The following is a 25,606-nucleotide window of genomic DNA, read 5'->3' on the forward strand; positions in this document are numbered from 1 at the left end:
CAGCCTTGCTTAGGTCTTGCAAATTGATGCCCATTGTTTCCTTGATAAAGTCTATCCATCTCATGTTGGGTCTTCCTCTTTTCCTGTTGCCTTCTACTTTTCCTAGCATTAAGGTATTTTCCAGTGACTCTTGTCTTCTCATAACATGATTATAGTACGATAGCCTCAGTTTAGTCATTTTAGCTTCCAGGGAGAGTTCAGGCTTCATTTGATCTAGAACTAGGGGTATGGATTCGGCTAAAGCTAAACTGAAAACAACCAAAAAATGCCTTACCAGTATTGGGGTTAACTGAAAAAATGGCAGCAATATAAGTGAGCCGAAAATCAGATCCTGAATAATGCTAAAATTTTCAGCAGTATTCCGGGCTGCTTTGGCTCCACCACCATTTTTTGAATCGCTCTCCCTCCCTCCCCCTCACCTTCTGGCTGGGTCTGCAGTGCCACCACTTCCTAAATCCCTGTGGACTTTAGAGGCAGCAGGCACAGAACTGAATGCTGTGTTCAGCTATGTGCCATGTATTTTTGGGGTTCGGGTTTATAAACTTGAAAATTTTTAAATATCCAAAAAAAGCTAATATTGCAATTTGGCTTGTTTTTTAGATTTTTCAAAAATTTCCAGGCCTACTGAACCCAAAAGATACCAGTGGGGAAATGGGGCACAGCCCTATCTAGAACCCCTTTATTTGACATTTTGGCGGTCCATGGCATCAGTAAAACTCTCCAACACCACATTTCAACTGAATCAACTTTCTTCCTGTCAGCCAGCTTTCACACCCATACATAGTAATGGAGAATACTATGGCGTGAATTATCTTGATCTTGGTTGCCTAACAACATTTATCTGCTGGTCAAATGATCATAAATAAACTGAACTGAACTGATCGTGGTTGCCAGTGACATATCCTTACACTTAAGAATCTTTTGTAGCTCCTTCATAGCTGATCTTTCCCAGTCTCAATTCCCTTCAGATTTCTTGTTTGTAGTCTCCCTTTCGGTTAATGATGGAGCCAAGGAATAGAAAATTTTGAACAAATTCAATTTCTTCATTGTCAACTTTAAAGTTGAATAATTCCCTAGTAGTCATTACTTTTGTCTTCTTGATGTTCAGCTGTAGTCCTGCTTTGGCACTTTCTGCTTTAACTTTCATCAGGAGTTGTTTCATGTCTTCACTATTTTTGCCAGTAATGTGGTGTCAGCTACCTATTTTAATGTTCCTGCCACCAATTTTCACTCCACCTTCATCTATATCTAATCCGGCTTTCCTCCATGGATAAAAAGCCATACAACAAGGGTGGCTGCCCTGAAGAGGAGAAAGCAAGTGAAACTGTAAATCTCTGAAACCTCTGTAAGTGGAGCCTTGGAAGAGATGCTGGCAGAACAGACAGGAGGGCCAATTTTGTTTGCTTTCTCCTCTTCAGTGCATCTGCTTATGTCATTGTTCATTCATGTGGATCCCCCTAGTCTCTCTGTGTTGCCTTTCTGAGACTAAGAGGTTTACAGAAGGGGGAGGTGGAGGGAAAAAACAGCCCCACCCAACACCTTCCAATGGTGCTGCATAAAAAACAGTACCATATATATGCACTGAAAGAACACTATCTTGAGGTGAGCAATCTGTTTTTCCTGAGGTTTTAAAAATATGTGTGCTGTTTTAATCTTACATCAATATTTGTATTTAGGCATGTTGTTACAATATTGCTACTGACATTTTTTTGAATAATATGGGGCATGCCCTTTTCCAGAAAGGTGAATAACCATCATTTTGGTTACAACTGTGCAAAGTAATAATTATTTATCAGTCAAATCCAATCAAAAAAATTAATGGATTGGATCCAGCCAGCTTTTCTACTGGTAAAATATGTAGACAGCCCCTTTGACCATGCAAGAAGGCTATTCTGGGGGTCATGGGACATGTGAGATGGAGGCTATACATTTGACAAGCTTGAGCAAAAATGCTGCCTAGATTCAACTCAATAACTCCCAGGTGTTTTAAAAACATAACAGGGCTGCTGAGTTTTTTGGGGGGGAGACAGTAGATGTACAAAATTCCAGGGGGCCTGTTCATCCTCAGACCCATGGAACCAGGTGCAAAACTTGTTTGGTTTGGGTATGAGTGGTGTAAGAGATACCTAGAATGAATGTTTGTCTGAGGAGGCCTGTGGTGGCTCTTGCCAGCCCTCATTCCCAACAAAATGTCTCTTCACAGCTTGGAATAAGGCCTCATATTCCTGGAATAAGCCAGCAAAATACCTGACTTTGGCAGTGGTGGAGGCAAGGGACTGAGCTAATGGCTTTACTAAAATGATCCTTTTAATTTAGGAACCAGTATTTTAACATGAAGTTCCCAAGACTCCTTTCAGTGCAGGACTATCCACACTCAGCACAATTTTAGACTTTGCCTTATTACCAAGAGAGAAAGAAAAGTCCACATTCTTATTCAGCTTGCCTTTGTTGCAAGCCATGGTCTGTATTGTGCCTTGGAGACATTCTGTCCTGTTAAGGAAAACAACAAACAACCTTCACCTTTACAGTGCAGCTGTGACCTGAATTGAGCAGGTCCAACTGAAAGGAAAGCAAACAGAATATCTTGGAATAGAAACTGAACATCTACCACCAGCACCACCCTTCAGTGTGACCATCAGCACAGGTGCCTTGGAAATTAAAGATGGTTGGACTGGGAAAGCAAACTAAGGACTGGGTTGCCCTTATCTTTTATTAATTAAATGAGAGACAGAGTGAAGTTAAGATTGTTTCTTGAGTAGAAACTCTTCCTTCTGGAAATATGTAAACAAACACTCCTGCTCCCTGTAGTAAAAACAAAATATCAGGATCAATGTTTTGGGTACAGTACGATGCTAAAGAACTCACTATGAATGGACGCAGTCTCTTAAGGACTGCTTCTGCACTTAATTTAGTGGCAACTGTCCTTCAGCCATTCTTGGTGGACTGGATTCTCTTTTGTTTTTAAATGTAATGTGTAAGCTGGTCTAATGGTTTTTTGAGAAAAGTCATTAAGGACCATTGCCCATCCCCAATCTGACTCTATATTCAATTAGGGATGTGATTTACACACATACTCTTTTAATATACATACTGAGAAGAGCTTTCCGGGTAATGGTAATCCTAGGGGTGAAAGTAACGTATTACTGGTACTATTTCTCTCAGGGGACTTGAAGCAGAAGAAAGGAGGTACCACTTCTGCCACTTTCTTAACTGTACTCTGTAGTGACCCATAATCTCCCCCCCCCCAAGGCTGTGATGTACACATGTGAATATTGCATGGGCTGGCCAATCAAGGGTATCTTTCCTACCAAAGTCGCACACTGCTGGGTAGGAGAATAACACATGGGTAGGAAGGGCTATCATTCTGAACAATGTGGTATCAAAATTCCCATGAATATCATAGCTATGTGAGATAGCAACCCAGAAAAGGCACTTACATATGATTCCTATGTGTGTGCATGTATTCATTTATACATGTTTACTTTCCATGGTCCCTGACCTGGATGGCCCAGGCTAGCCTGATCTCTTCAGATCTCAGAAGCTAAGCAGGGTTGGCCTTGTTTAGTACCTGGATGGGACACCATCAAGGAATACCAGACTCGCTATGCAGAGGAAGGCAATGGCAAACCACCTCTGTTAGTCTCTTGCCTTGAAAACCCTGCTGGGCCATCGTAAGTCAGCTGCAACTTGTCGACACTTTACACACACACACACAAGTTCCATAGCAAATAAGAATAGACAGGTTTGCAAGCAAGAAGCTAGTAAATAGAATTTGCTGGGTTTTCAAATATCTCAGAAATAATGTTAAAAAAAGAAAACAAAATTAGTAGCAATAGGAAGTATTGTGAAGTTCTTACCGAATGAAAAAAACCAAGGTTGCAAGAGGGCCCAAATAATTTTATATCATGCCTACATCTGGATGGGACCCAGTGGGTACACTGAAAGCACTGATTTGTCCCACTTACGCTAATTATTTTTGTTTACAAATAATAGTTCTTATTTAATCTACATTGCTGGCAGTAATAATTCATGCAGTGCAATCCTATGCAGAGTTACTTCGGTCTTAGACTAGAGCAAATCTGTGATGGACTGTACTGACAGGCACTACAATATGCCCATAGACTGATGAATGTGGGTAAATGACATATATTCCATTAATTTATTTGCAGCCTTGTCTGAAAAGTTAGCCCACCTAGGAGGAAAACTGGTTACTGTCCTGGCCGATAGTGGGCACTTCTCAGGCTGACATGCCTAGTACACTTCACATCAGTGTTGCTGATCTCTGCACCAATCCCGAACAAGGGAATGGGCTCATTTTTTGCATGACACACTGCCCAAAGGAACATTGTACAAACCTTTGCATAATACAATATTTCTTCTGCTTCCCACTTTTCTGTCTTACTGCTGAAATGTCAATCCAACAGCATGGCAAGGACCTATGTGGATGTGGTTAGAGACACATCAGATTGGATACCATGGAGGCTTTCCACAGATGGGAGAGATTTTTGCTGATCCCCCCTCCTTTGGCAGATTTCCCATTTCCCCTTCATGCCCCAGAGCAGCATTTCAGAAGGCATTTGGGGCTTCAGGGGAAGAGGGGAGGTAAGAAAATGGAGGCCTTTGATAACACCCAATCTCCAGATCTAAGTCCTAGAGACTTATTTTTTTTATAATCAAGGCTTAGTCTTCTAGTCCTCAGTTAGGGCAATCCATGGACTCATGGTGCCACCCAGAATTCACTATTATGAGAGGATTATTGGCTTGAAGAAACTACACAGTAGGCTTGATGAAAACGACTAGGAAAAAGGTTTATTTCAGTGGTATGCATGAGTTGGTTGATTGTTTTTCTTTTCTCCAGCCTTCTCAATGTTACAGTAGCAAGTTACTGGACAGCAGGGACCTACGAAAGCATAGCAGTTCCAAGCAGTTTCTGGTTTGACTCATTCAGACTGATATCATGGAACAGAAAGGTTTTTAACTGTTTTTGATAGGAACAGCACCCAAATCTTTATAACATAGAGTCTTCCACCTTTTTAACTGTATTTAACAGGAACAGCACCCCAATCCTACCTATCTTCAAAATACTTAATCGACTTCTTGCCTAACCAACAGACCTCTTAACCCTTCTTACACCAAAATCCAATGACTCCCATCTCTTTCAGTTGTCCAATGGTTAAACTGCCAACCCCCCTTTTTTCACCATTCCAGTCCACCATTTGAAATTGATTGGTTGAGGATCCTGGAGGGCAGAACTTGAAACTGTCCGTCATAAACCCAACTAGTGGAAATCTTTCTGTCAGCAGCTATTTTTTGGTGGGATCCAAGCCTCTGAATCCCTTATTGTGAAATGGTCATATTATCTCTATCCTTCACAATGTTGTTTTAAATGAATGAGTGGTCTGGAGCTACAACTATCACAGCCAAAGTAATGCTTGCTAACATTATTTTACTAGAAAAAAAAATTGTATCACACACCTTTCCCCCCATGAAAGCACCCAATAGTTGTTTAAAACTGTTCATTTCAAAGTTTTATATTTTTATCTTCCTGGGTTATTCCTCCCTCAAATGAAGCAGTCACTGGGAAAGACGTTTTAGAGTCTAAATGCTTAGAAAGCCTCAGTTGTAGAGGCTGATGATGCTATTTTATCCCAGACGTAGCTGGAGCTGCATATAGAGATGGAATTTGTGTCCCTGAACTGACTTCATCCACTTCAGCTCATTTCTAATATGCTACAGGCTGATCTCATTAATCTGTGGTATTCAGACAGATGATGAGTGGCCCAGAGTCATTCACAGAAAATGCCTTTTGGAAACTGTTTTGTCTAAAGGGCATGAAGTGTCTGATTCCAAGCCACTAACATTTGAGTGGCCAGAAGCCTTGTATGCATGTTTTTCAGATTTGTTCTCTGCTAACTAGTGCCAAAAACCATTCTGAACCTTTTGAGGCAATTATTATAAAGCAAACAGCACATTTAAGACAGAGGAACTTGCACGGTGGAGAAGCTATAAGGAAGATTAATGTGCAGACTGGTTAAAAGATTTTATTAAGATTAAATGATGTGTGCATTTCCCCCCCACCCCATATCCCAGTTAGGAATTTCAAATAAAAATGTACACAGATTCATAAAGGACAAAACCCACATCTTCTGGCATTGAGCTGTCAATGATGGAAAGATGCTTTTCACTATAAATGTGATTTCTATTAATGGTCATATTCCCCTTCACAAAGGTGACTACATTCTAGTGGCCAAAATAGCTGCTTCTGGGAGAATAAAAAGTGTGACTCAAGCCTCACTTTGAAAGTTTGAAGGCTGCTTATGGAGGCAGGAACATCCACCTAGTTTTGCATGCCTTGACTAGATGAGACAGGACATAGGTTGAGGTCTGATTTGATTTAGAATCCAAATTTTCTTGTTAAACTAGGCAGTAGGGATGTGTGCCGAGAAATTTTTTATAATAACGTCTGATCCAGGCTTCCGGGGGGGGGGGGGGTTACTGTGGCTGCCAATTTTTGGGTAGGGCATTATCAGTTTAGGATTCAATGTTTGTGGTTCCAGAGTTTGGGACCATTATTTTCAATGGAGAGGACCTGGGACAGGTATATGAGGACCTGGGACAGGTGTTTATAATGATAATGAAAGCCAGCATGGTATAGTGGTTAAGAGCGGAGATTAAGAGCGGTGGAGTTGATTCCCCACTCCTCCCCATGAGCAGCGGAGGCACGAAGCCAGCTGGGTAACCTTGGGCAAGTCACAGCTCTCTTAGAGCTCTCTCAGCCTCACCTACCTCACAGAGTGTGTGTTGTAGGGAGTGGAAGGGAAGGTGATTGTAAGCCAGTTTGATTCTCCCTTAAGTGGCAGAGAATGTTGACATATAAAAACCAACCTTCTTCTTCTTCAAATTTGCACAAAGCATACTTCTCTCTCTAATCTAAGGACCCCCCCAAGTTTCAAGTGAATTGGACAAAGGAGGGGGGTTAATTTTAAGTCCCCTGAAATAGATGCCTGTCAGTGCATACTCAGTTCCCCCCACTGATTCCTGAAATCATGGTAAAATCATGGTCAAGCAGCAGCCTAGTGGGAGAGCTCCTCTGAGTGGTCACGTAATCAAATAACAAAACAAAACCTCTGAATTTTCCTACTCTTACAGTGACTGATGGACAATAAAAATTTCTTGCTTTTCCTCTGAAAACTTTCCTTGTAGTGGCCTGATTATTTCATTTCAATAAGTAAAAGTGGCTTCCTTTGCAGACACCCCCTTCCCTTTCTATCAGTCTGCCATTATGGGAATTGTAACAAAACATATGACAAAAATGCCTATTGGGAACCATGGGAGAGGCCTAAAGGCCCTTTGGATTTAATGGTAGTCTGGAATGCCAATTGATTTGCATGGACTCCATTGAAATACATTACAGCACACAAAAGTTGCAATGAAAATGTGGAACAGATTATGAGAAACCCACCCTGGGCCTGGAAAAACGGCCTCCAGAGTGGAATGACAGCCTCTGGGAGTAGAGTGACCGTCCTTGGACCCAGATAAAATGCTCAGTGATGGGAATGACAGCCCCCAGAGTAGAATGACAGCCCCTGGTACTGGAATCTGTGCTCTGAGGGCTGTTATTTCAAACCCAGAACAGTCTATATGGTCCTAGGAACCATCATTGCACTCTGGGAGCTGCCATTCCAGTCCTAGAGCTGTTTATATGTGCCCAGGGACCATCATTCCATTCTGGGGGCTCATTCAAGGCCCAGAGTACTGATTCCACTCTAGGGGCCATCATTCCGCTCTGAAGGCTGTCATTCCAAGCCTGTTTACTATCTGATCTTTGTAACAGGAGATGCCAGCAATTGAACCTGGAACCTTCTGCATTCAAAGTATGTGCTCTACCACTGAGCTACAGTCCCTCCTCTAAATTTTGAAAGGTACAAGCTCCTTAACTCCTCTGGTAGGTGTCACAGCAGGGTTTGAATTGGCTTTCTCTGGGTTGCTGAGCAGGCAGGAATTTCCTATGCACTGTAACTCTGGGCCCCTGGCTAATAGGCTTAGGGATGTGTGTGCCAAATTTCAGCTGTAGCCAGCACTGGGAAGCAATAGCTTCTTGTGTTGTTTGCCTCCTCATTGCACACACACGTACACACACCATCACTGCAGGCTGCATGGGGAGCCTGGCTACATGTATTCTGTGTGATAAGATGGTGAGATTTTGGGCCAGTGACCAAAAACAAAATATCCTTACTGAGCGGCTTGGAGCAGCACCAAGGACAGCTACATGTCCTGAAGGAGAGAGAAATGGAGTCCAGCTACAATGGTCAGGGTTCGAGGGTCCATTGTTTGTGTGCTGGGGAATCCAAGCACTGTTTCCATATCAGAGGCTTGTGCCACTGTAACAGACCACGGGTAGCTGTAGTGGGGAAGGGGAAGGGAAATTAAACTTCCCCTCTTGCATGAATGGAGCACCTCTTAAAGAAGAGAAAGGAGCAGTTTCACCTAATTTCCTCCCCCACCACAGCCACCTGATTGGTGCAGCTATTAGTATAGAAGTCCCTCGATACCAAGAATAAATTTTCCTGAGATCTGATATGGCTATGGGTGGGAAGGGGGAAGACCCCATGATCCCTGCCAATGGATGAACACATGAAGCTGCCTTATACTGAATCAGACCCTTGTCAGTATTGTCTACTCAGACAGGCAGCAGCTCTCCGGGGTCTCAGGCAGAGGTCTTTCACATCACCTACTTGCCTAGTCCCTTTAACTGGAGATGCCAGGGATTGAACCTGGGACCTTCTGCATGCCAAGCAGATGCTCAGCCTCTCCCCAGGGTCTGAGCTACAGCACCAGGATCTGAGCTACAGCCCCTCCCCAGGATCCCAGGAACAAACCCAGTATGCATTAAATGTTAATTCCCCCCCCCCAACAGAATAAGATTCTTTGCTAATTGGGGGAATGAGGGGTACACATGGCCTCCCAGGACTAAAATTTAGGAATGCCCTCAGAGATTACTTTGTATGCTTCTTCACTAGACATGTAAAGGCCTGGGGGAAAAAAACTGGGTGGGGGAACAGGGTTCCTGCCCCCCCATTTTTCCCCTGAGGCCTTTACCCTTCAATTTTTCCAATGGAAAAAATGGAAATTTTGGGGAGTACTGAAAAAAAACTTCTGTGAAATATTTTCTTTTTAAGAGAAAATGAGTGAAATGTTTTTAAGGACAAGGCAGGCATTTAAAAAAATGCAGTTTTTTTACCCTCCCCCCCAATGTCTTCTAAATTTCACATTTCTATTCTTGACTGAGGTCTGCGGTGCATGGGAGAGCCGTCAGCACTGGAGGATGGGGATTCCCTTTCAGCACGAGAAAGGTGTTCCTTTTCATACACAGAAAATACTAACATTGTAGGAAGAAAGGCAGGGACAGAAAGGTTGCACTATTTCCAGTTTTAAAAACAACAGAGAAGAGGAAGGAAAGTTCACCATAATTTGTGCATAAACAGAAGGTAAGGTTGTGTGGAAAACCAGAAGGAGATAAAAACAACCCCACATTCCTCTCTGATCATTTAGATGGGAAAATGCTCCCTGTGGAAACACCTCAGGAGGATGGCCACTTGGGGCAAGGAGAAGATTGTCATGATAACAGAAATGTAAGGTGCTTTGAAGCTCACTGGAAGTCCCTGGGACTCTGAGAGCAACTTGCTTTCCCAGGAAAGACAGCCATAAAGTGTACCCAAAGTGTCAAAAAGAGCGGAGATGCATTTCCTTGAAAAGATAACCATTTTCCCTAAATGTCAGAAAGAGCAAGATGGCTAGCTGTTGTTAAAACATGAGCTGGGTATTGAAGAGAGTGCAACATTAGCTCTTTACTGATTGGAAGATGGGGGTTCACCATTCCATGGGGGAGTGGGCTCCCTAACTCTGGATTTAACCTAGGGCAGGAATGTTAAAAGGTTTGAACATCCAGTTAACAGTTCTAAAACTAGGAGTTAGACTCCCCTGCTTTTAGCAGGTGTGAGTCAGAATCAGTATTTGCTCCACAAGCATCTGTAGAGGGAGATTTGGAGGTAAATTCTGTATTCTTAAGGTTAGCTCAGAGGTATGATTTTTCCTGTTTCTTTCCTTAGATCTGCTGTAGGTATGATGGTCATTTTCCCTTGTCTTGTGCTGTAGCATAATAGCTTGTAGTTAATAAAATTATCCCTGTTTAAGAAAGCAGGCTATATTTCAAATTCCTCCCCATGCACCAGACCCTTGCTCATGCTCTCATGCATTCACACACTCATAGGGGAAGGGCTGAAGTAATTGGGAAACTCTGCCCTTTGTACCTGCTCAGAGGCAGCCTTTACTAGTGTTCCCCAGGCCACTGGTAAATGTGGGAGGCTGGATTTAGTTTGGGGCAAAGTAGAACATGCTTACATTCATGCAAACACACAAAATCTGGGGTATATTTATAACAAAGATGTCTTGTTAGCTTTGTTTAGTTTATTCCAGGGTGTGTCAAACAGATGGCCTGGGGCTGACTCCAGCCCCTTGAGAGCTCTTATCTGGTCCGTGAGCCAGCTGAGGCAGCCACACACCCCATCCCGATCTGGCCTGGTGAGCCTGTTGTGGGCTTGCCAGCCAAGACAGCCCCCCACTCTCAATCTGTGCTGGCAAGCCCACTGTGAGCTCACCAGCCGAGGCAGCCACCCCCAGTCCCAATCTGGCCTGGCAAGCCTGTTGCAGGTTTGACAGGCAAGGCAGCCACCCACCCCATCCCCAGTTCTAATCTGGGATGGCAGGCTCACCAGCTGAGACAGCCCCCCACTCACAATCTGGGCTGATGAGCCATCTGGGAGCTCACCAGCCAAGGTAGCCACCCCGCCCCTCAATCTGGGCTGGCAAGACATGGCCCGGCCCAACCAAGTGACATTTATGTCATATCTGGTCCTCGTAACAAATGAGTTCGACATCCCTTGTTTAGACCATCATTTTGAAGGTGAGGGTTTTCACAGGTGTTACAGTCCTATGCACACACACACTTGGGAACAGCCCTGTTGAACAAGATGCGGTTTAATTCTGAGTAAATATGCATAGCATAAGGTTGCACCCTGTTGACAATTGGGAAGGATGAGACAAGCTTGTTGAATATCTGTTCTGTGCTTCTCATTTGAAGGATGTGAAGTTGCCATCTAAAGGGGAATGGGGACCATGATTTTGGGAGTATAAACTTATTGGACTGCATAACTGATTACAGGGCATTCATGAGGGTCTGTCAAAGTTTGGGAGCATCTTTACAAAGGTATTAGCGGCTGAGATGGGAAGCATAAATTTGGACAGCTCCCTTGCTCAAGTGAATGCCTCTCACAGAATTCAAGCTAGTAACTAAAGGCTGGAATGAAGAGAATAAATATCAGGCAACTTCAGAGTCTTGAATCCTGTAGCAAAAAGTTCAAAGTGGGGGAAAAAGAGTTTGTCTACTGAAAGGAGCAATACAGTTCACAAGCCTCGCAAACACTTCAAAATGTTCTTCTGATTTTGTTTCAAAGGTAAAGATTTAATAAGCAAGGATTTTAAAGGCATGTACCCTACCTGATGTAGAGCCCCAACAATTTTGCGAGCTTCTTGATAGATAATTTCAGAACTCCACTGGGGGTTCAGCTTCTTCAGAACTTTTGCCAGGCGATTGTGCTGTCGCAACCACAGTATATGCAGAGTCGCCAGTGAAATAACTTCGCTAGATCTGCTGTCTCCAGCCATAAAGCATTCAATCCTTTCTACTTTATCTGCTTTGAGGTTTTGAGCACAAGGCGAGGGGACTCTGTCGACAAAAGGCAGGTATTCACGGCCATTGTCAAAGTATTGCAAGTTTATTCTCAGGAGGCCTTCTTTACTTGTCAGATTCCTCAGATTGCTTTCTATTGCTGGGTTGCTACCATAAACTGTCGAAGCATCTAGGAAGGAGGTTAGACTATTGATCTGTTGCCTTGGATTTAGAGTTGATAGGTTTCCTAGGAGAACTCCCTGATAACCAGTGGCACAGGCAGGAGATGAACGGTAAAAAGGCATGCAGTCCATATTCATGGGGAGTGTATCATTTGCAGAAACCTGTGGATTAAACATCTTTCATTAGTGAACCTAATGCACATACTGTCTGAGCACAAGTAGAAGAGTGTTATTCATTCTCATTAGTAAAATATGAGCATCCTCCCACCCACCCCAGCATATTGGTCCTCTTCCAGTACATGCTTGTGGCATTCTTCTGTCATAAATCGAATTGAAGTGACCATAGCTGAATTCTTAAGTCTGTAGCCTTTTGTACAGATAACTGTATACAGAATATGTGCACATTGCATCACTTATTAAGGGTCCAGGCACATGTACATAAATCACAACTTCTCCCTTGACACAAAACACAAAAAATATTGTTTTCCCATTTTCATTACTGGTGATCCCAGAAACTTACACATTTCATGATATGCCACATTAGGTTTCCTGAATATTAAAATTACCATATCTTTGTTTATAAGAATTCACACACCATTTGTTTTTGTTGCTGAATATTAGTGAAATACCCATTATTATGACGGGTGGGATGGCAGAGGTATACACCAATATACTGCAGAGACACAACAGAGAGAATAATGTGCTTAGGCACTCTTCCCCCATGAGATCATAAAACCAGCCCGTGCTCCACAATGCAGTAGTCTGTCTGTCTGTCTGTCTACTCGACTTGCTCTAGTCTTGCTCTAATAAATAATCTAAAGTAGCTTCTAATAATATAATTAAAATCACCCCATAGAAAAAATTTTAAATACAAATTAACAATATAACAACAGCCTCGAGGATACAGTTGCCAGCTCTCTCAAAAGAAAACCCAAGAAATATTGCTTTTTAATTGTGAATGATAGCCATGTGATCAGATAAAAGGGTAGACTAAGGGACATTATTGTTAGGGAAAACCTGGCCCCATGTCTCGTGTTCTCAGAGTCTCACGTAGGGAGAGAGGCTTCCCCTCTCCAAATCTTTCCCATTTACTTTGCCCTATAGATTGCAATAGAAACCATCTGACAATGGAGCCCAATCCTATCTTCATAGTCTCACCACTTCATCTGCATATTTCCACTCTGGGGTTTGTTCACTGTATCTCCTTCTAATGTACTTCAGTGGTGTAGAAGCTGCTGCACCATGCTTCGTTTCCATACCATTCTTGTGGTGTCAGCAGTCAGAAGTTATACAGAGAAGCTAGTGATGTGGCTACTTTTCCCATCACTGTTATCCCTTTCGGTTACAGCAGTGTTGGTGTGTGAAACAGATACATTGTGGACTCCTACCATATGATGCTGGAGCTTCCAATAGGCTAGAGCAATATGGGAAGGAAGTACATTGCAGCAGCTCTCACAGGAATAAAATAATGGAATATTTTAAGCACACACAAATCAATAGTTGGAAATGGCATATGGCTTAGACAGTTCCCTAAAATTATTCTGTTGGCACATCACTCAGTGTCCTAGGAAACTTTTGAATTTCATAGCATGGAATCAGGCACAGAATCCACAAAGATCTAAAGGATGTTTCTTGAAATTTTGGCAGCTCCCAATTGGGTGCCAATTAATACACAACTCTTTAGACAAGTCAGCTCTTTAAAACACTCTTTAAAATGTCTTGTGAGAATGAAGGAGGTTTGGTGTGAAATGGGTACAATATTCTATGAGAAAAAAAATGTTTTTCTTCCTAAGATATAACAAAAATGCAAATGATTTAGCTAAGCAAAAAGATTGAAATACCCTGAGACTGTAAATACTGCAAGTATACCTAATGCTCATTTCTGAATTTGTGTCTGATTTGTTGAAAGCTTAGCAGATCAAAAAGATCAAGAAATTTTTGAACCAGGTTTGAAAATGGTGGGACCATAATATTTGAATTTTTCTCACGGACAACCCAGGATGAAATGTCTGAGTTGGGTAGGCAAAGAAGAAGAAGACACTCAAAGTGTATACCTGGAACAGAAAAATCATTGCCCAGTATCCAACCTACCCTTCCTGGGCAAGAACATTAAAAGAGCAGTTGCAGAGAAACTCCAGGCTTGGCTGGATAACTTTAGTTGATGATCTCCATTTGAATGTAGAAAAAGGCTGTGCCACTCATGGTGCTTGTATTGGAGCTATTAACAGCTGTTGATACGGCATATTGTGCCATTTAATTGAGGTGCTTGGAAGATGAGGTTAAGATTAAGGGATACACCTTGGACTGGTTTAAATAATTCCTTACAAGTAGAACTTGTAGGGTCAGTTTTGAAGACCAACTATCACCAGTGTTGGACTTGCCTTGCAGGGTTCCACAAGGTTCTGTCTTGTTACTCATGTTACTCAATCTCTACGTAAATTCCTTAGGATAAATCATTCACAGTTTTGGATTAGGCTGTCATCAATACACTGATGATACCCAGCTGTACACCTCTTTATCAAAATCACCTGGTAAATTTGTAGAGCTCTTCAACCAGTGCATTACTGCTGTGGTTAATTGGCTAAGGGTGAACAAGTTGAAACTGAATCCTGGTAAGGCAGAGATAATGCTGGTCTTGAAGGACACTGGGCTTCCCTCCTTCAATGAGATCTAGCTTTCGCTCTCTGGTTCAGTTGAAACTAGGGGATATACTGGACCCAGCAACACTACTGGAAAAGCAAGTCAATGCAGCTTGCTAAAAAGTGTTCTATCTGCTTCACTTAGCCAGGCACTTGGCCTCCTACCTTGACTTGGCCAGTTTGGCCATGTGGATCCATGCCATGGTTACCTCAAGTCTAGACTACTGTAATGTACTTTACATGGGTCTTCCCTTGAAGTCAGCCTCAGAAAGTCCAGAAATGTGGCAGCTCGATCACTAGTCAGTGAAAGGCAGAACGTACACATCAATTCAAGGTGCTGGCTATCACCTACAAGGTCTTTCATAGCCAAGGTCTCACATTCCTATGGGACTGCCTCTGTCCTACTATTCTTTGTCACATCAGCTTTGGTCTGAACAGAACCTTCTGAAGGTTTCTCCATGTAAATTGGTAAGTTTGGCAACTGTACGCTCTCACATACATTCTCTGTGGTGGCTCCTACCTTGTGGAAGGGCTTGCCTGAGGAAGTCAGGAAGGCTTCCACAGTACTATCATTCTGAAAATATGCAAAACAGAAATGTTCAGGGGGGCCTTTATGTAATGGAATTGATCTGTAGTGGAACAGAACAGTCCAGAATGGCACCTTCATATACAAGTGGGGAGTGAATACTGCATTGTCTTGTACCTTTGTAATCCCACACTTTACATTGCTGACACTATGCTGGCCTGGGCAGTTCACGTTGTCTTTTAATTTTGTACTCCTAGCCCTAGTGCGTTGGTATTAGCAGTTAGTTTTGTACTCCTAGTTCTATTGCACTGTTAATTTGCATTGTTCATAGTATATCTTATACTGTATGTTCACATTGTTGCTGGCATTGTCATTCATTTTTGTACTCCTAGTCCTATCGCATTGTTCATTCAATGTTCTAGTGCAGTGGTTCTCAATCTGTGGGTCACGACCCCCAAGAGTGTCGCGACGTGTTTTCTGGGGGGTCGCCGCCACTGTCCTGGGACAGCCCCCATCCCGGCGAGGAACCGGCCGACCGACAGCCGGAAGGAGAGAGGCGAGAAACCGGCCGACCAACAGAGAGGTGAGGTGAGGAACCGGAGAGAGAGAGGCGAGGAGAGAGGCGAGGAACCGGCCAACCAACAGCTGGAAGGAGCCGGGCTGCAGAGATGCGGCAGCGCGCCACCGCACACCAGCTGTAGCCCCACCGCCCAGGGTGGGCCTGCCCGCCTCTCAGCTGGGCGGCGGGGCTACAGCTGGTGTGTGGCAGCGCGCCGCCGCACCTCTGCAGCATGGCTCCTTCCGGCTGTTGGTTGGCCGGTTTCTCGCCTCTCTCCTCGCCTCTCTCTCTCCGGTTCCTCGCCTCGCCTCTCTGTCGGTCGGCCGGTTCCTCACCTCTCTACTTCCAGCTGTTGGTCGGCCGGTTCCTCGCCTCTCTCCTTGCCTCTCTCTCTCTCCGGTTCCTCGCCTCGTCTCTCTGTCAGTCGGTTCCACTCTGCCAAGGCCAAGGAGGAGAGAGCTGAGGTGCATGTGCAGTTCGGGATTTCCCCCTCGAGCGTGCGGGTTTGGTGAGGCGCAGGAGCGGTGACTGGCGGAGGGGAGAAAAAGGTGCGAAAAGTCCGACAGGATAAGCAGCCCTCGGCTCTTTCCTGGCCCTTCGCTCTCGTGAGGTGATTAATAGCCCTATATTGCAGTTCCCCTTCTTTCCCAGTGCCTTGGCCATAATCCCAACTAATGGAGTGTTGTGATGGGCCTTGGTTTGATCCAGCATGGCTTTTCTTATGTTCTTATCCTGGCCATCTTCTGGGCATGGAGTAGGGGTCACTGGGGGTGTTGGGGGGGGAGGTAGTTGTGAATTTCCTGCATTGTGCAGGGGGGTTGGACTAGATGACCCTGGTGGTCCCTTCCAACTCTATGATTCTATGAAATTTGGCTTCAATCTGGCTTGGCTCATGTCCATATTTTAGTTAGGAAAAGCCCAATCACACCCTAATCATCAGGTAAAATCAGCCCAAAGCATAAAAGATAGTTTCAGAGGGTAGCCGCTACTGGTCTGCAGTAGCCCGGTTTGAGTCTACTAGCACTTTAGAGACCAACAAGATTTTGGGGGAGTGAGCTTTCAAGAGACAAAGCGCTTCTTTACTCGGTGCCGCACCAAGCCTCATGCAAACATAAACTTTGCTCCTTTTATCGACAATAAAAATTAAAAATGACACCACAGCATCACAGCGGTGCTAAATGCTCTTCTCACAACCTTTTCCTGCGGAGAAATAATAAAAAAACAAAAAAAAATTTTCACGTAAAAGAATTTTTTTTTTGTATTTATATTTCAGAAATCCGTACTCATGGAGAAAAAATGTTGGAATTATATCCTGAAATATCTATTTGTATTGTGTTTTCTTTATCCTATTGAAAATGTCATTTATGGCTATATTATGCAAATGTGGCGGGGGTCGCAGGTTACTTGGCAATTGTAAAAGGGGGTCACGACTCGAAAAAGGTTGGGAACCACAGTTCTAGTGTTTGATAACATTTACTTTCTCTTCTTGTACTCTGTAATCCAGCTTGAGTCAGCGAGAAAAGTGAACTATAAATAGACTTAATAAATAAATGTCTAATGACATATACAAAAAACTGGGGTTTCCCCCCCTGCCCTTCCCTTTCTAAATGATTTTTCAATATCTCATGGCGTAATGGACTTGGACAAAGCATAACAAAAATGTTCAGGACTCAATAGCCTTACAGAACAATTCCCAATGAGCACTTCTTGTAGACACAACCATTGTGAATTACAAAGAATATCCAGTACTTTGAAGAGGGGACAAAGTTTCTATACCTTGGATTTATAAAACTGTTAAATAGGGATAGGCACTGCTCAGTAAAACAGACCCACAAGAGAACCCTCTGCAGTGTCTGATGAAGAATAATGCTTCCATTTTGCAGAGAGTGCTGACCTGTTCCACCTTTTCTTCTGTTTGCTGTTCAGAGTGGGTTCTTTTATGTGTGCATGTATACACACACACACCTTTAATATATATATATATATTCCTGTTTTTGTTATTTATTGTATCAGTCAGTGAGAGATCGGTATACCAATATCATCCACTATGATATAGTTGCCAATATCATCCACTATGATATAGTTGCCTGTCAGATACTGGCCTTGTTTAGGGTAAGTTTCTAAATAAGAAAAGATTATAAATATATTTTGATGCAAGTATTAAACAAAAAACCTGGATAAACATTCTGAAATGCAAGAAATGTCAGATGTGCCGAAAAAGCCTTGAGATTTAAATGAGTTGATGAGAGCTGAACAGATATTTATAATGGAGCTTTAAAATCTGTTCCTTAATGGCATTTTTCCTGCACTATTCAATAGACCACCTATTTTTAAAATACCACAGAAAACTCATTACTGTGGGGAATGCTATCTATTAGGCTATTATGTTAAATACTTATCTCCTAAGCTGATTAAAACTTGTTTGATTAATAAATGCTCCCACTTCTGTGCTCATTAGTTCAGTAGAAACAGTTCCAAAGAATGATCCTTTATTTTGACAATGAATATTTCATTGGTTAATCGTGCACTTTATTACCTCTGTTGTGTAATCAAGAGTTTTCTTTGCTTGAGGTTCCCTGTTGAAGTGTTTGCCTCCTTTATTCATTTGGTTATCTGGTTGGGTCTTATATTCTTTTTCAATTGAAAAGGAGGACACAATTAGATCTTGTCAAAGGCTTTCACGGTCAGAGTTCATTGGTTCTCGTAGGTTATCCGGGCTGTGTAACCGTGGTCTTGGTATTTTCTTTCCTGACGTTTCGCCAGCAGCTGTGGCGGGCATCTTCAGAGGAGTAACACTGAAGGACAGTGTCTCTCAGTGCCAAGTGTGTAGGAAGAGTAATATATAGTCAGAAAGGGGTTGGGTTTGAGCTGAATCATTGTCCTGCAAAAAGTAACAAAGGTAATGTGCTAACCATTGTCCTGTAAGTATCAAGATAATGTGCTAATGAGGGTGTGGTATGTTAATATGTGGTATGTTAATATACCACACCCTCATTAGCACATTATCTTACAGGACAACGGTTAGCACATTACCTTTGTTACTTTTTGCAGGACAATGATTCAGCTCAAACCCAACCCCTTTCTGACTATATATTACTCTTCCTACACACTTGACACTGAGAGATACTGTCCTTCAGTGTTACTCCTCTGAAGATGCCAGCCACAGCTGCTGGCGAAACGTCAGGAAAGAAAATACCAAGACCACAGTTACACAGCCCGGATAACCTACGAGAACCAACAATTAGATCTCTTTTTCTACCTTGCTCCCAAATGAATAAAGCCTACACATTAAAAGAGCTACCCTAGCTACAGATTCCTTGCTTGGCACCATTTTAAGTGCTGGTGCTGTATACGGCTGTATAGAGCAAACATGTTTTCCAAGGGGTTTTTTGTGGATTTTTTTTGTGTTCTCCCTCTTTTCACTCTTGTAGCGTATCCCAGATTTATACTGCCTGAACACTCTTTAGGGTAGTTCAACAAGATTACCTGATGTGTGTGTGTGTGTAAAGTGCCGTCAAGTCGCAGCCGACTTATGGCGACCCCTTTTTGCGGTTTTCATGGCAAGAGACTAACAGAGGTGGTTTGCCAGTGCCTTCCTCTGCACAGCAACCCTGGTATTCCTTGGTGGTCTCCCATCCAAATACTAACCAGGGCTGACCCTGCTTAGCTTCTGAGACCTGACGCGATCAGGCTAGCCTGGGCCATGCCTCTAATATATATATATATATATATACATATAAATTATATATATTCCTGTCAGAGTAACAAGTTGCCCATAATAATCTGACAGGTAGCTGTCAGATCAGAGGCATCTGGGATGATGCAAGAGGTAGCAATAGCCTTGCAGGTTCTAGGGTGAACTGTAACTAACCGGTTTGAAGCAGTAAGGATGATGTAATACTGTGGCCAGGTCTGCAGGTGGCCTTATTGGTTTCAGGTGGAGTTATGTATATAAGCCTATGTAACTGTAACTGTGTATTGGGAAGTTTGCTGGAGAGAGTGTACGTGACGGTTTGTCTTTTATCTGTGCACTGTAAATTAAACAACACTGTTTTCTATAAAGCAAGGAGTTCTGGTGGTGTGTCCTGGATAACTGCTAATCCGCATACTTCCACGTCAATTCCTGCTTTTGTTATTTATTGTATGATTACTGTTGTATTTTAACTGTTGATACATTTGATGTTTGGAAGCAACCTCCTAAATGCTAAATGTTCTGAGTATAAATGATTTTTAATTAGTTAACGAATTAGCTCTTACATTTCCTTTCATTCTCCTCCCTCCCTTCTTTCATCCCCTTTCCATGTTGCCTAAAGTTTCCTACGTAGGGATCTGTAAATTGGTTGAGGCAGGGACCTTATTTTCTTGGTTGTTAGTCTGTAAAGTGTCATGTACTTAAATGGCATAATAAATCATAATTCCTGACATAACTTTCTCGAAAACCAAAATTTATATGGTATCCTAATCTATATTTGATTGCCTTCACCTTGTTGACACCCATTTCAAGAAACTAAGCCTGGAATAATTCACTCAGTATTTATGCACTTAATAGGGTGTTAAGCAGAAAAGCTACTACCATACGCCCAGCTTCTTGGGGTTTTGCATGGTGTATATTCTGTAGCTAACTGCGTTTGCAGTTTTAGCCCACATCATTCCATATGCCTGGTGAGGAAGCAGCAATAAGAAACCTTAAGGGACCGGTGGAATGGCATAATGAAGTCCCTTCATCTTATTTATTTATTTTTTATGAGATGGAGCTCAGCCAACAGCTGAATGTGCAAATGAGGATTTCCTTCTGCTGCCTTTTAAGTGACATCAAATATGACGGGAGTGATGGTGATCTTCCCCCCTCCTCTCCAGGCAATGCCTAACATTTCACTCTAGAGCTAATGAAAAATCTTCACATGAGGCCGTTCCTTTGCATGCTACATGCTAGAGGAAAAGCTCAGCCTGCTAATGGCAACATTCCTGGAACTGGGAGCCCGCACATAGGATGTTATTTAGATTACAAATCTGAAAAGTATAATGGAACCTGCTTGTAAAAAATCCTTGACTGTGCAGAAGAAGAAAAGGTGCTAATTGGCCAAATGGGATCAAAGGATCCATAATGAATAGAACTCGGGCCTCACGCAGATTGTCTAATTATTCCCTTATCTGCCTCTCCCAGCATAATGCAGGAATGGTGCCCCTTTCCTGCTTATTACACTCCAGGCAGAGCACTTAGTCATTGTACTCATGAGTTCACTATACATGAGTAGCATCAGTTGAGTTTCCTTTAGCCCTAGGGTGAATGTCAGTGGGCATAGTCTATTATGATGCACTGTGAGGAAAGTAGCAAAAATGGTACTTCCCATCTTCTTCTTCAGTCTCCCTATGAGAGGTAATACCAGTGTGGAATGTAAGATCATTTCACCCCTGCTTCAGCAACAAAGCTACTTGGGTGGCACTGGGCAAGACATAATAGTCTCAACCTTACCCACCCCACAGGATTTTTGGAAAGCTAAGTGCTGCACTGAGCTGTTACAGCAGCAGCTCTGAAATCAAGGGAAATCCCTGAATATTTTTTTCCCCAGGGCACCTAACATACTTATTGTGGATGTCAAGGACCCTGGAAACTATATGTGTCCCTGAGTGTCAGGAATAAAGGAAAAGAGACCTCCCTGCTAGATGGACTCTTGGTCTTGCCAGGTAACTTAATGAGTGAATGGGGTGAGTGGGATGGAGCCATTTTTTTCACCTTCGAGTACAATCTGAGCCTGAAAAGAACTCTTGAGCCATAAGGTGTAATGTAAACTGCCCAGATCCATAATCTGAACCTTGAGATTACTAACTTGGCAATATCAGTGGGTTCCTCTGTTAATACAAGAGGATGACTGTGGGTTACCAAGGCCATGTTTTCTAGTGCTGATCATTCTTAATATAGGAAGAGGCACTCTGGATCAGACCAAGAAGAGTCCATCTAGCACAGTAACTGCACAATCCTAGGGGTGGTGGTTAAGAAGCGCCTGGGGACGGTGCAACTGCACACACCTGCTGGATGGCTTCCCAGGCTGAAAAAGGAAGGCAAAAAGGTAATTTTAATGAAACCCCATGCAATTCCTCCATAAGATTTCACAGGGCTTTGCCTGCCTTTTTGTGGGCATACGTCTGTGCCAGCTAAAGGGGGTGTTCCTGGGCCAAAAGGGTTTTGGGAGCTGACTAAAGCCGGTTCCGCCCCTGGGAACACCCCTTTTGACACCGATGCAATCCCTTGTGCTGGGAAAACGCAGCCAGCAAGGCTGTGCCTGTGCTCACAGCTTGCGTTGCTGTGCTGCTCCCCCGGAGCTGCCATTAAGTGCCCCCACACCAGCATTAGTGCCAGTTTAGTCAGTGCAAGTGGTGCTGACGCCAGCACTGGGGTCACAGTGGCTCCTAAGCTGGTTCGCCCCCCCCCAATTAGGATGGGACTGCCCAGTGCCTCCAATAGTTGCCTTTGGGCAACCCTACTTTGTTGTATGTCTTCAGCAGCTGGTGTCCAGTGATCATCTTAAAGGATACATGTTCTAGTTTCTTTCTAAGTCCTGCTCTTTTTACCTCTGCCTGCACTGAGGCAAGTGGTGACCACAGACAGGGCATTTTCAGTGGTAGCACCTTTCCTTTGTAATTCCCTCCCCCTTGAGACTCACCTGCCACCTTCCTTACTATCTTTAATTGCCAGGGCAAAACATTTCTTTTTCTCAGGCTTTTAGTTGTTGGGGGTTCCACGGTTTTACTCAGTTTTATTGTCTGCTTCTAGCCTGAGTATTGTTTTATGGTGCTGAATATTGTTATTGTTATGCTTTTCTTTTGTGACTGATAATTCTGCTGCTGTTTGTATGATTTAATATTACTGTTTCTACATTGTGGGCCACCTCAAGCTTGTCACTGGTGAGGCAGCGTATGCATTTGTTAAATAAATAAATACCACTGTGAAGTAATTCCAGAATGGAATATGTGAATTAGTAAAACTGATCTACCTGACAACAAAATTTCACTGCATGTTTCTTCTCGGGCTCAGTTAAAGATGCTCTATTTAAAATTAGAGGCAGCCTGTTCACAAGAAGTTTCATACTTAGTTACTGGGAGAAAATATTCCCAGCTATTTAATTATATTTATCACCGAGGCTATTTTAAATAAAATATAATTATAATGCTGACTTTTTAAAATTAATTACTGCAGAGGCCATCAAATAGCTACCAGCTATGAAAATCAGTCTCTGAGTAGTAATTATCATGCTCAAGAGGGTTCTTCTGCTTTGAGGGAAAAAAATCCATTGCTCTGAGAGACTTTTTATTCTTAATCCTTGGTGAATATGAAAGAAACTGACATAAGGAAACCAAGGTTGAAAATACAGCATGAGTTGTTGACATAACCACACGGTTCCCATATCTCTTTCTTCTCCTTTTCTCCTTCCTGGGGCTTGGCAGCACCTTAGATATATCCCATATTTGTGTGGATCCTCCTGCTCCTGATTCTTTCTCATATTGTACCACATGTGCCCAGGAAACAAAATTTTAACCCTTAATCTCTTTGGGAAAGATTGGCACGGACCAGAATAGAGACTCTTCCTTGTCAGGTAAAAAGACTGAAGATAGGATAGCGTATAATAATTTAATTAAAATAAAAGAAGCAGGAGGCCTCGGATTACCAGATTTGAAAATGTATTATGAAGCAGCTTGTTTCACCTGGTTAAAAAATTGGATTTTGCTAGATAACCTTAAATTATTAGAATTAGGATTTAACTTATGTTTCGGGTGGCATGCATATTTATGGTATGAAAAAGAGAAAGTAAACAAAGAATTTAATTCTCATGTCATTAGAGGTGGTTTACTCCAAATTTGGAAGAAATATAAGGGATTCTTGAAATGTAAAACCCCGGGTTGGGTTAACCCAGTAGAAGCTTTTATGAAGAGAGGGGTACAATTAAATTTGGACATTGATAACTATAGAAATATTATAGAACGTAAGGAAGGGACTTGGTTGTTAAAGACTAGAGAAGAACTTAAAATTAAAGACTGGTTTATGTATTATAAATTAAAGGATATATTTAATCAAGATAATGTGAGGGGATTTAATCAAAATAAATCTAAATTAGAAATTATATTAAATAAGGGAAACAAGGGATTGACAATTCACAGTGGGTAGCCGTGTTAGTCTGTTTGCAGTAGTCAAAAAGGGCAAGAGTCCAGTAGCACCTTGTGTGTGTTAAGTGCCATCAAGTCGCTTCCGACTCATGGCGACCCTATGAATGAAAGTCCACCAAAATGTCCTATCTTTGAAAGCCTTGCTCAGATCTTGCAAATTGAAGGCTGTGGCTTCCTTTATTGAGTCAATCCATCTCTTGTTGGGTCTTCCTCTTTTCCTGCTGCCCTCAACTTTTCCTATCATGACGGTCTTTTCCAGTGACTCTTGTCGTCTCATGACGTGACCAAAATACGACAGCCTCAGTTTAGGAAATTTTGGAGATTAATAATAAAGGAAACTAATAATTTGATTAGTATAAAATTAAAAAAAGATCCTGCATTTTGTTTATAGGGAATTCCTGAAAAGAATATGGATAAATATGATAGAATTTTATGTCAATATAGTTTTGCAGCAGCAAGGATTATAATAGCAAAAAATTGGAAACAAGTAAATAAACCTTCAATTACGGACTGGAGAGAGGAATTGTGGTTGTACATGCGGATGGCCAAACTTACAGACTCTGCATGGCAAAGATATGGAAGAGTTTAAAAAAACTTGGTCAAAGGCCACTGCATTTTGGGATCAACTGGCAAAAATGAATTTTGTAAGTATAGTTAATGAATTTTAGAGAAATGTAGTATAGATAACGATAGTTTAAGATAAATACTGTCAGAATACTTCTCTGGAAGTCTAGGGGTGGTGGGATACTTTCACAAGGTGGGTGGTGGATATTCAGGCACTGTTTATTCAATAACATTATATAAGAAGATGAAAAACTGTTATATAAGTGCTCGTTATTTGTATCTTGGTATTTTTGTTTTTTAGTTTTTTTTATGTGACTTATAATTTGTGATGTGTGTGTATATATATATATATATATATATATTCTTACTTTATAAAAATTAATAAAAAATTATATATATATATATGAAAAGACTGAAGACCCAGACTAGGGCTGAGCATCTGACACCACCACAGAAGGAAGTATTTGAGACAATTCTAGGAACACCCTTTCATGTGCAAGAGACGTCCCAGGAGGCTGAGTCAACCCTCTCACTCAGACTGTAACCCAGAGCACACTGCAGAACCTAACATCACTCCCCAACTGACCCCCTCGAATAGGGTTGCCAATCTCCAGGTGGTGGCTGGATAGGGTTGCCAACCTCCAGGTACTAGCTGGAGATCTCCTGCTATTACAACTGATCTCCAGCCAATAGAGATCAGTTCATCTGGAGAAAATGGCAGCTTTGGCAATTACACTATATGCCATTGAAGCCCCTCTCCTCCCCAACCCCCACCCTCCTCAGGCTCCACCCCTAAAACCTCCCACCAGTTGCAAAGAGGGACCTGGCAACCATATGGCTGGGGATCTCTTGCTATTACAGTTGATCTCCAGAAGACAGAGATCAGCTACTCTGGAGAAAATGTCCACTTTGGCAATTGGACTGTATGGCATTGAAGTCCATCCCCTTCTCCAAACCCCGTCCTCCTCATGCTCCACCCACATAATCTCCAGGTATTTCCCAACCCGGAGCTGGCAACTCTACCCTCAAGCCTCATAAAGCCAAGAAAAACCCCAACACAGTACTCACTGCCAAAAACCAAGTGTAGAACCTTTAAGAAACACTAGCCTGCTTCTGGAAGGGAGTGGCTTGAAGCTTCACCTCATTGCAGGAATATTGCAGGCCTCATTCTCAGTCTTTGCTGGAACAACATTTGACTTGTTGTACTTTTGAGGCCTGCACCTCAGTCTTGAGCCAAACAAGCCTGTG

The 25,606-nt window shown here is 42.5% G+C and overlaps 1 protein-coding gene across 1 annotated transcript in view; it reads right to left on the bottom strand.

Annotated features, from left to right (window-relative positions):
* Positions 1-25,606, bottom strand: part of TPO (thyroid peroxidase) — a 117,294-nt gene that overhangs the window by 64,002 nt on the left and 27,686 nt on the right. The window contains exon 8 of the mRNA XM_056856343.1: positions 11,557-12,072. Coding sequence (XP_056712321.1) covers positions 11,557-12,072 — 516 coding nt within the window. The remainder of the gene's footprint in view (positions 1-11,556; positions 12,073-25,606) is intronic.

Source organism: Euleptes europaea, chromosome 10 (assembly GCF_029931775.1).
Source record: "Euleptes europaea isolate rEulEur1 chromosome 10, rEulEur1.hap1, whole genome shotgun sequence".
Classification (NCBI taxonomy): domain Eukaryota; kingdom Metazoa; phylum Chordata; class Lepidosauria; order Squamata; family Sphaerodactylidae; genus Euleptes; species Euleptes europaea.